The 12,381-nt window shown below is 37.8% G+C and overlaps 1 protein-coding gene across 1 annotated transcript in view; it reads right to left on the bottom strand.

Moving 5' to 3' along the window:
* The window catches only part of LOC113154155 (interferon-induced very large GTPase 1-like), a 49,412-nt gene that overhangs the window by 5,693 nt on the left and 31,338 nt on the right, over positions 1-12,381 (bottom strand). Inside the window, 6 exon segments of the mRNA XM_033326086.1 lie at positions 67-168; positions 257-352; positions 638-733; positions 817-883; positions 2,702-2,736; positions 4,307-4,577. Of these exon segments, the coding sequence (XP_033181977.1) occupies positions 67-168; positions 257-352; positions 638-733; positions 817-883; positions 2,702-2,736; positions 4,307-4,577 (667 nt within the window).

The raw sequence follows: 12,381 nt of genomic DNA, 5'->3' as shown, positions 1-12,381 counted from the left end.
AAATGTTTAGTTTCTCATTGGTTACAGATGGTTTTATGGATTAGATAGCTAATAGTAATAACAGACCTTTCCAAGGAGAGATGCATATTTTGGACAACCATCTCAAACTTATGGACGTGATTAGAACAATCATGTTCTTGAGAGATATTGTCCATCCTGGTCCTGGGACTGTGAAATGAATAAAGGGTTAAAATGTTTAGTTTCTCATTGGTTAGAAATGGTTTTATAGATTAGATAGCTAATATTAATAACAGACCTTTCCAAAGAAAAGTGAACATGTTGGACATCAGTGTCAAACCTATGTACATATTTAGGACAATCATGTTCTTGACCAATATTTTCCATCCTGGTCCTGGGATTGTAGAATGAACAAATTGTTAAAATGTTTAGTTTCTCAGATGTTTACAGATGGTTTTATAGATTAGATAGCTAATAGTAATAACAGACCTTTCCAAAGAAAAGTGAACATGTTGGACAACCATCTCAAACTTATGGACGTGATTAGAACAATCATGTTCTTGATCGATATTGTCCATCCTGGTCCTGGGGTTGTAGAATGAATAAAGGGTTAAAATTTTTAGTTTCTCATTGGTTACAGATGGTTTTAAAGATTATATAGCTAATAGTAATAACAGACCTTTCCAAAAAGAGCTGCATATGCTGGACATCCATGTCAAACTTATGGACATGATTAGAACAATCATGTTCTTGATCGATATTGTCCATCCTGGTCCTGGAATTGTAGATTAAATAAGGTTAAAATGTTTAGTTTCTCACTGGATAAAGATGGTTTTATAGATTTAGTTTTAGACTCACCTCCTACTGTGCTGTCATCATTCTTATGTAAGTGTTCAACATCATCATGTTCATTTACCTTATTACACTAAGAAAACAGGAGATTTCATTTAACCTTTAGTTCATCAGGTCAGGACAGATGAGATTATTAATGTAAACATAATTAGCAGTAAAACAACCCATGAAAAAACCCAAGAAACTTAACATAGGACATTATCACATTTTAGTAATTCCAATGCAACTTACAGTTGTAGTATAAGTACAAGGCAAAGACGGGGTAAGTGTAAGGAGATCTTGCTACACCCTGCTTGAGGTAGTAGGTATTTGAACCTGATTAAAATCAGCTTGGGCTCTGGAACCCAACTCCTTGAGAGAGGTTGGACCCTCTTCTACTCAGGAGTTGCCGGTGTTGAGAGGTGGTGAACACCAGAATTAAGGGACGCCATCAAGCTGCAGAAAGAGTCTTGTGGGACTCTTGAGGCAGGGGTAAGTATTAGCAGGCTAAGCACACTGCAGGCCAGGCGGTTTCAGAGTCAAAAACTCTGAACTGGGAGGAGTTTGACGAGGCCATGGAGGACTATCGGTCTGGTAAAACATTCTGGTAAACCATTCGGCGCCTCAGGAAAGAGAAGCAGTGGTCTGCCAACACAGTGGGGTGGGGAGCTGCTGACCTTGACTAGGGACATTGTCGGACAGCAGAAGGAAAATTTCAAGGATTTCTTCAACCCTGCGGGAAGCAGAGCACGATGACTCAGGGGAATTTGTCCATCACCCTGGCTGTAGTCACTGAGGTAGTCAGTAAGCTTCTCGGTGGCAAGGCATCACAGGTGGATGAGATTCGTCGATAGTTGAACCTTGGATTCAGGAAAAACAATTTGTTTTCCTCATTTGCCTTGTGGATTTGTAGAAGACAACCTGTGTCCCTCGTGGTATTCTGTGGAGGGTGTTATGGTAGTAAGTGGTCTGGGGCCCTCTGTTGGGGGCTGTCCAGTCCTTGTATGACTGGAGCAGGAGTTTGATTTACTTTGCCAGCAATAAGTCAGACCTGTTCCCAGTGCATGTTGGACTTCTCTCTTCTCTCCCTTCTCTATTTTCATGGACAGAATTTCTAGGTACACAGGGGCCGGAGGGAGTCAGGTTTGGGGACCACAGGATTTCCACCCTGCTTTTTGCAGATGATATTGTCCTGTTGGCTATATCAGACCAGGACCTTGAGTGTGTACTTGGGCGGTTTGTAATCAAATGTGAAGTGGCTGGGATGAGAATCAGCACCTTCAAGTCTGAGGCCATGGTTCTCAACCAGAAAGAGGTGGCTTGCTCTCTCCAGGTTGGAGGAGAGATCCTGCCTCAAGTGGAGGAGTTTAAGTATCTTGAGTTCTTGGTCACGGGGTCTTGTGCCGCATTAGCAGCAGTAATGACGTTAATGTACGCGTCTGTCGTGGTGAAGAAGGAGCTTCGCCCTTTGGCTCAGCTCTTGATTTACGGGTCAGTAACATCTGCCCAGGAGGAGGCCCCAAGGAAGACCCGGGACACGTTGGACGACTATGTCTCTCGGCTGGCCTAAACTAGAGGAGGTGTCTAGGGCAGACAAGGAATCCCTGCGACCCAGCCACGGACAAGCAGAAGAGGATGGATGGAAACTTAATGTAGACAGGTTTATACTTTAGTGAGAAGACAGTAAACTCTGTTTATGTTGATTCATCCAGTGTAAAACTAGGAGGTTCTTGGAGCCACAGTTTGTCTAACCTGGACCATAAAAATGGAAACATCTCATATCTTCAGATAAATCTACAGCTGTGATGGAGCTGATGTTGTAAAATGAATAAGAAACAGACTGACTTAAGGTTGGTGGTAAAAATCTGCTGGATGACATTTAGTACTGAGGATGAAAAGATGTCCTATTTACCTGTGTTGTAGCTGAACTCTCCTTCACTTCATCTGCTGCAGAGTGGAACAACAGACAGATCAAACATAACACAACGTGTTTCTGATCAGATCATCATTCTGTTTGTTTTTGAGAGACCATTTTCTTACACTAAGACAATAAGTGTAATGACGTTCAGTTGGTTTTGTTAATTCTGATGTTTCATTATCTGTAAACAGAAGAACTTTGTTTTCTAGTGAATTTAAATAATGAATGTTCTCAGTGTCTGTAAACTTTCCTACACAGGCTGCGACATAAAGAACCTTGATGAATTCATGTTCCTGATGTACCTGCTACAGATGTTACTGGGTGGTTGAATGTGGAGCATCATTTAAGTACAATTACACCAAGTACAAAGTACAAAGTACTACACTGATGAAGACCTGGTTTGGCTGAAGGACAGTTGGAGTCTTTTAAGGGATGAGATCTAAATTTATAAGCATGTTTCTCAGGTTGGAGGGACTTTTTTTTTTTGTTAATTTATATTTTCCATCTAAATAATCTGGCTCTCTTTGGCTTTCTTTGTCTGCTGCTGCACTATTTGAAGTTGCTAACAGGTCTTGCACCTTAATCTCTATAAGACTGTATATTTGTGTAAATGTGTTGTTTTGTTTTTTTGTCATCGTTGTATCACCGTGACCCCAGAGGAACATTGTTTCATTTAACTCTCTACAAAAATGTATTGAATTGAAATGACAATAAAGAACCTTGAAAATCACTGTTTGGTCCCTTGATTCTTTACATACACTACCAGTCCAATGTTTGGTCACAGAGTGGAAATGAACATGTTTTAGAAAGAAAAGTTTATTTTAGTTTGTCTTTTTTATTTTCTCTTGGTGTGAATCTGTATATTCACATCTCAACAGTCCAAACATGATGAACTTTCATAAGTTTCTTAGTTTTAAGATCGGATTAATCAGAAACACATTGTAGACATTGTTCATACTGTAAATGGGTTTTGTAGCTGAAAACAGCAGTTTTTTAAAATAAATATTTACATAAATGTACAGAAGAATATCATCAGCAAAATTCCTACTGTGTTCCAGTGTTGTGTTTGCTAATGACAGTTTATTAATATAAAAGGAGAGCTGATCTTTAGAATAATGAGACATGAACAATATGATAATTCAACATGATGTGTCCAAATGTTGGACTGGTGGTCTACATGTTATCCATTAAAAAGATCCATTAAATTAAAAAAATCTTTTTGCAAAATGTTAAAATCTGATACAAATAATTTATTACACAGTTTAGTTGGCATTGAGTCATATAATAAAGACATATTTCATTGTGAAAACACAGTTGTAGAAAACTAGGGATTAAAACACTTGATCTCTACAACACTGGTCTTCAGTAACGAGCAAATGTTAAGATGTCAACTCATTAAACATAGATAGATAATATATATTATATTCAGACCATCATCGTGCTAATGTTCTCATTTTGAACATGCTGCTATATGAGCTAAGTGTTATAACTATAAAGTAGCTTCTTAGAGCTTATAGCTACAGGACAGGTTAGAGCTAGCATAAGTAAAACTATGTACTGTACACATTTGTATGTATTATAAGACTTGGTGGCACTGACCTGTTAGTTCTGAACCGTAGACCAGGACTAGTTCAATTCTGTTGATCCTCATCAAATCTTCTTTTGTTATCACTGGAACTTCATTGGCTTTATAGACACGTGTCATGAGTTGCATTGTGTCCATGCGGTTTGCCTCCAAATCACTCTGTGGGATGCCTTTATTTCCTTTGATGGTGTCAGTTTCCTTCAGATAGAATTTTAAGGTCCTGAACTCCTCTTCTCCCAACTCGTCTACATTCTCTGGAACAACCCCTGGCTCCATTGTGGCTTGCTGAAAAAAATCAGAATGTTTTCAAGGTTAAGAAACCTAAACCTAAGAGTCCATATTGCCTTTTCCGCAAAAGCCTAATTGGCTGAGTGAATGCAAGTGTTAGATATCAGAAAGATCAACACCTACAAATGTAAGCATAATGCAAACAAGTGTTTTTTATAAACATAAATATTTATATATTTCCAACTCTTTATTACAAATAAAGAGTGAAGGAGACACAGGTTTAAATAACTGCAAAAAAAAAAAAAAAAAAATGGAAACATCTCATATCTTCAGTTAAATCTAAAGCTGTGATGTAGCTGATGTTGTAAAATGAATAAGAAACAGTCTGACTGAGTTAAGGTTGGTGGTAAAAATCTACTGGAGGACATTCAGTACTGAGGATGAGAAGATGTCCTATTTACCTGTGTTGTAGCTGAACTCTCTTTCACTTCATCTGCTGCAGAGGGAAACAACAGACAGATCAAACATCAACATAGTAATTTGACCATGGAGACATGTTAAACTAAAGTGTGTCCTTTAATTAGCATCACAGGTTTCTTTACACTTGTAATCAGTCAGTCTACCTATTTAAAGGGGAAAAGTAGTCACTGTGCTCTTTGGTATGATGGTGTGAACCACACTGAACGTGGACCACAGAAAACTAACGTGGCCATAAGAGGAAAACTGATGACAAATTGAAGAGACAGAAAATACAAATGTTAACTTGAGAACCTAGAACAACTTCCATTGAGATTAGAGGTGAAATCCAGGATCAAGGTCCATCGGAGTCAGGTCAGACCATCAGTCACTGATTAAGCCAAAGTGGACTAAATAGTAGTTCAAAACACAGCTGAAAACACCCAAGAATGGCTCAGAACAAATCACTGGACTATTTTAAAGTGGCCTTTTATGAGTCCTGATCTAAATCACATTGAACATCTGTGGAATAGAAAAGAGCTGAAACATGCAGTCTGAGACAGCTGGAGCAGTTTGCTCACAAGGAGCAAAACAAAATACCTGTTGACAGGTGCAGAAGTCTCATTAACGGCTACAGAAATCGTTTGATTGCTTCAAAAGGTTGTTCAACAAAATATTAAGTTAAGGGTGCTATCATTTTTGTTCAGACCTGTTTTATTAGTTCGTTATTAGTTAGTTTTTTAGCGACCTGAGTAAAAGTCTGATTTTCATCAGTTCATTTTTATTTATTATTTCTTTTGTCAGTTTCAAGTTATTTCAGTGACCTTTGCAGGTTTTTCTTTCTTTAATAGAAGGGTGCCAATAATTTTGTCCACGTCTGTATGTTTCACTGTACCTTGGAAATAAAGAAAACAAAAACAGGAGGCATTTTATTGTTTCCTCACATTGTTGTTCCTCTGTTGAAACAGTCTGAGATGTTAGACTTGATGTCTCCACTGTATCTCTGTTCTCCACGGAGCCATCACTGATGTTTCTGCTGCTTTCACTGCTGACCTCTGTAACACCACTTTCTCTTGTTGAATGGTTAGACTCTAAAGTCAGATATTAAACATGGTTCATTCTCATAGAGCTGATATTTAAATGCTCTCAGAGAAAAAAAAACCTTTAGAAAAGTCTGTTTTTATAAATGATCTATGAACTATATTTCTCACTGGTTGCAGCTGCTGTTCTTTGATTTGAGACTCACCTCCTACTGTTGTGCTGTCATCATTCTTATGTGAGTGATCAGGTTCATTCACTTTACCAAACTAAGAACACAGGAGAATATACAGATTTACACCAATTTTACACCAATTCAGAATGCAAAAATAGAATAGAATAAAAGAAGACAAACTAAAATTAAGTATTTCATTTGTACTATAGTAAATAATAAAAGTAAAGCTCTTAAAATATTTCCCATTGTCAGTTGAGTCTAGTCCGAGGGTGATATACAGTAGGTAATGTTGTATTATTTATAAAAAAAAGGTTTACTGATGACAAAGAGTTAGGAAAATATCTCACCTCTGTTTTAGCTGTACACTTCCCCTTGACCCTTAATCAATTAAAGTCTTTCCTTGTCAATCTGATTAGAATTACAGATAATGTTCAATCACTTGTCTCCTCTACACCTAATAGAGACTCACATTCTACTGTTTTACTGTAATTTGTCTTTTCTAATAACTGACACATCATTGTCAGTGTTCTTCACCAGGTTTATTCAGTGACTCAGACTAAAAATGATTTATTTTAACAATTAGTTCTCCAGGTTGGAGCCAGTGAACTCAAAAATATATTTTTATTTTGGATCCAAATCCAAGAAAAAGCATCAAGATCATTGTAAAAAGGTATCAACACCATACAGCAATGTCCATGTTCAAGGAACAATAAAAAAAGTAAAACTGGATATGTCGTTGACATTTTGTTGTGGAGGCCCCTTTAACACCAGAGACTGTTCTCATGTAAGATAGGTAGGTAATGTAGGTTGTGTGTTTGCAACAGCAGCAAAAAATGATCAACATTTTTAGTTTTACTGTTAAATTCCTTGTTTCTACGTGTTTTTCTGATTTCAGTGAAAAGGGCAGCAACAGATTAACCTGCTGATTTGAGTTACTCTGTTTTTAGTGAGAGATTCACACGTTACAGAGTTAGTGACATAAAACCAACATGTTAAACTGCTGTTAAACTATTTTACCTACTAATGCATCTGCTGCCAAATAAGAAACAAGTAGGAATAAAATATCATTTTAAAAGGATGTTTCTGAAGAGTTTGGACATTTCATATAATATGATATAATGTATGAATAACTTTACATTTTAGGTTATGACAAATGCTGACATAGTTATAAAAACTCTTTAGAATAAATACACTGGAGAGATTTTACCTTGGCTTTAGGTGAACTTGAAAAGACAAATTGCCATAATTACCTATTACTGGAAAAACAAGTTACTATTCACATCTCTTCAGTAGAAGAAGAGTCAACAGACCTTGTTTATGTAAAAGTATCTAACTCATAGGACATTTTGGCAAAACTCGTGATCAGTTTATTACATTTAAAAATTAACTTAAATGTTTAAAATCAAGTTAAATGTTGAAATTTAATAACAGTAAAAGAAACTGAGGAAATGATTTGGGTCTTTCAGGGCTACGAGAGTGAAACATGTTGAGCACTGAATCACTGTGTCATGAAGTGAAAGTAGCAGGAAAACCACCACCAGACAGTTAGAGCTTAAAAAGTACTTCACTGACTTTTACCTAGTTTTTTAATACTGTAAGTTGTATGTTTAGACATAATGTCTGAAGTATCCATGGTTTAAAACAAACTTACTATTAATACTGCATGTTTGAACACTTTTCTCTTATATGAACATAAGATATAATAAAATTACATAAATACATCAAATTACATTTGTTTCTCTGTAAAACATGGACATACAGTCAACGTAATAAAACCTCTTCTCCATAAGTCAGAGTCATCGGGATTTAAAGATGAAATATCACAAAATAAAACAGTTTCTGTTAGAATTAAGTCAGTAACACATGAAAGTATGAAAATGTTGGTGAGACTCACCTGTTAAGTATTTTCTATGCTCGGCTTCTTCTGTACAGATGTGGCTGCCTCACTGCAAATCCTCTCAGTCCTCATCCCTTTATAGAGATCAGGTGACGTAAAGATGGCGTGACAGACAAACTATGAGAAAAACTGAAAGTAAAACATCTCTCTGAGATTTCCCCGAGGACATGACTTAGAGGAAGCTGATGGTTCGTTTTACACTATATGATGTCAACAATAAACCACCGGCAGCGCTGAACACTTGTTACTTGAAATGCTGAGTTGTTCCAGGTGTTTATGATAAGTAACTATCTACTGTTAATATGGTGCAGATCAAGTACTAATACCTCACCTGAGTGATTAGAACTGCATGAACCTCTGTCAGTGGTAAATACTGGGTGTCATGTATGGTCTGTTGCAGTACTGACAGTTTGTCGACCAGACTAAACTCACATTGTGATGAATTAAAGGTATTGATTATAAACACATGGAAGAGTTAAAGTGGATTTTGCAGGTTATCAACTAATGTGAATCAGTATGTGACAAAAACAGATTTTCTAAAGAACAAATCTACATGTGCTTCATGTTTATTAATAGACCTTAGAAAAGACAAACTGGCCATGACACCACATGAAGGAGAGCGTCCTGAGTAACAACTGGAAATATGAACCATGATGCCTGTTTTTACACTTTATTAATATACATATGACAGATTTCAGCATTTTAATAATAAGGCTGATACACATCAGATAGACCAGGAACAGAGAAGAATGTCTCTAAAAAACAAATCTACATGTTACAGTACTTTATCAATGGGGGTGAGGGGGAGACAGAGAGGGAGGCCAATTCAAAGAGAGAGAAGAATTATAGTTATAGGTATTAGTGGGAAAATACTATATTGATGACTATATTTATAAAGTAATTCTAATAAAAGCTTTGGTAAAACTGATGCTGAGTGTTCAGCAGATGTCTGTTCATGTGGTGGGAACAGTGTGAGGAGCTGCTGCTGACAGTGTTGTTTGTTCCACCTTATTTAAAGGTGAACAACCTTTTGCAGGTTGTTCTTATGAAAACCTTATGCAGAATTAGTTATTCCAAGGTTAGAGCTGTTTCTCTTTTGTTTCTTAGAACTGATACTTTAGTTTCATGTATGTTTGACTTGTTTAACTGCATGCTTGTATGTTTTCTATTTAGCCCACAGCACTTCCTGGTGGAACTGGGTTTAACAAAGTTATTTCTGAGTAGATTAAAAGAGGACTTAGCTCCACTTCAGCTGGGTGTTGGAGGAAGGAGGGAGAAACGCTTCAGTCTCCTTTTCCTTCTCTGCAGTGATTCAATGGTTTTGAAGTTATCCACCTTTTAAAAAGTGCTGCAGGGTTAGATACTGCAAGGTTAGAGCTGTTTCTCTTTTGTTTCTTAGAACGTTAGTTTCATGTATGTTGGACTTGTTTAACTGCATGCTTGTGTGTTTTCTATATGGTCCTCAGCACTTCTTAGTTGTATTTGGTTTCACATAGTTTATGTCCTTGTTTGTGTGTGTTTTTCTGATTTCAGTGGAAAGGACAGTGACAGATTAGCCTGCTGATTTGAGTTATTCTGTTTTTAGTGAGAGAACCTGGAAAAAAAACTGGTAGGACAAGGCCAAGAAGCCTGTGGGACTGAATACACTTAGATTCCTGGAACACTGAGTTCTACGCTTTGGACATTTGGGGACTCTGTTTTTCTTTGATTTTAGTTTTTATTTGGTAGCTTTTAATATTATAATTGTCATTTTAAATGGTTTTGTTTAATTTCATTACATTTAAATTGATCTTTCACATAATAAAAGTTGTTCTCTGTCAAACATGAAACTACATTTGCACCTGAACGCTGCTTTGGGTCCATAAACTCCTCAGTCGATTTTATTAGGTTTTGAGTTCATCTTTTAAGTCAACACTTACCTCAGGGAAACTTTTTGGCACTGTCTGACAGGTTAAAGCAGAAGGACTCCACAGGGTTGGGAGTGGGCTGCGATCTGCTACAGGACCAACTTACCATGGGCCTAAGAGATGGCCCTGTTGACCTACAGTAGTTCTAGAGACTAGAACACTTTGGGTTGGGGGGAGTGTCACGGTGCCATGGTACAGCTGCATATATGAGGTCCAGGCTTGGCGGTGGCACTGTGGGTGTCAGAGGGCTTCCTTTAATTTTCACAGAGTTGACATTAACCTGTAGAGACACCTGGTGGAGTTAAGCAATGATTAGTAGCAGCAGACAGCTCAGTGGGCTAATGTACCTGCCAAGCAATTAAGACAGAGGAGGAAGAGAGAAGTGGGAGACAAGCACAGACAAAGGCCGGGGGTTTGTGAATATAAGTGTCCATGAGCTAAGTGAGCCGAGGAGGAAGGACTACAGTAGACACATCAGTCTACAGCTGATATGTGGCGATTCAAAAGGCACGGAAGACTGAGGTTGTGGTTTGAATAGAAGACGAGTGTTTGTCAGCTGAATGGAGAGACGCTACTGCAGGAACAGTCTACGGCTGATACGTGACCATCCAGAGAGCCTGAACTGAAACCACGGCCTGAACACAGAAAGACTGAACTTTGACAAGAAGGTGCAGTCGACCAGTGGCTGAGACACGAGGAAACAGATGGTAAAGAAAGACATCGACAGACAGCCCGAGTAGATTAAAAGAGGACTTAGCTCCACTTCAGCTGGGTGTTGGAGGAAGGAGGGAGAAACGCTTCAGTCTCCTTTTCCTTCTCTGCAGTGATTCAATGGTTTTGAAGTTATCCACCTTTTAAAAAGTGGTGCAGGGTTAGATACTGCAAGGTTAGAGCTGTTTCTCTTTTGTTTCTTAGAACGTTAGTTTCATGTATGTTGGACTTGTTTAACTGCATGCTTGTGTGTTTTCTATATGGTCCTCAGCACTTCTTAGTTGTATTTGGTTTCACATAGTTTATGTCCTTGTTTGTGTGTGTTTTTCAGATTTCAGTGGAAAGGACAGTGACAGATTAGCCTTAGACCTCTTCTTCTTGAATTAGAGATTCAGGAAGAAGAGGCCGGAGGACTACTGGTAGGACAAGGCCAAGAAGCCTGTGGGACTGAATACACTTAGATTCCTGGAACACTGAGTTCTACGCTTTGGACATTTGGGGACTCTGTTTTTCTTTGATTTTAGTTTTTATTTGGTAGCTTTTAATATTATAATTGTCATTTTAAATAGTTTTGTTTAATTTCATTACATTTAAATTGATCTTTCAGATAATAAAAGTTGTTCTCTGTCAAACATGAAACTACATTTGCACCTGAACGCTGCTTTGAACCGATAAACTCCTCAGTCGATTTTATTAGGTTTTGAGTTCATCTTTTAGTCAAGTCAACTTTATTTATAAAGCACCTTTAAAACAGCAGACTGACCAAAGTGCTGTTAACAATTTAAAATAAAAAAATAGAACATAATAAAAAGTGCAATCACAATAAAAATTACCAACAAAACATTTAAATAAAATTGAAAACGTAAAAGAACTAAAAGGAATAAAATACAATAAAAATGTTAAAGCCAAATGCTCATACTGGCGCAAAAGCCAAGGAGAAGAAATGAGTTTTAAGCTTTGATTTAAAAACAGTCAGTGAGGAGGCCTGTCTAACTTGCAGAGGCAATGCATTCCACAACTTAGGGTCTGCAACAGCAAATGCCCCGTCTCCCCTGAGCTTCCGTCTTTGGCACATACAGAAGAAGCTGGTCAGCTGACCTGAGCAACCACGAGGGGAAGTGCACACATAGCAGCTCAGAAAGATGGGCTGAGGCACGAGTAAACAGATGGTAAAGAAAGACATCGACAGGCAGCCAGAGTAAATTAAAAGAGGACTTAGCTCCACTTCAGCTGGGTGTTGGAGGAAGGAGGGAGAAACGCTTCAGTCTCCTTTTCCTTCTCTGCAGTGATTCAATGGTTTTGAAGTTATCCACCTTTTAAAAAGTGGTGCAGGGTTAGATACTGCAAGGTTAGAGCTGTTTCTCTTTTGTTTCTTAGAACGTTAGTTTCATGTATGTTTGACTTGTTTAACTGCATGCTTGTGTGTTTTCTATATGGTCCTCAGCACTTCTTAGTTGTATTTGGTTTCACATAGTTTATGTCCTTGTTTGTGTGTGTTTTTCTGATTTCAGTGGAAAGGACAGTGACAGATTAGCCTGCTGATTTGAGTTATTCTGTTTTAGTGAGAGATTCAGGAAGAAGAGGCCGGAGGACTACTGGTAGGACAAGGCCAAGAAGCCTGTGGGACTGAATACACTTAGATTCCTGGAACACTGAGTTCTACGCTTTGGACAGTCT

This window comes from Anabas testudineus, chromosome 8, assembly GCF_900324465.2.
Source record: "Anabas testudineus chromosome 8, fAnaTes1.2, whole genome shotgun sequence".
Lineage (NCBI taxonomy): Eukaryota > Metazoa > Chordata > Actinopteri > Anabantiformes > Anabantidae > Anabas > Anabas testudineus.
The sequence above is the reverse complement of the archived record's forward strand: the minus strand, read 5'-3'. Positions and strand labels throughout refer to the sequence as shown.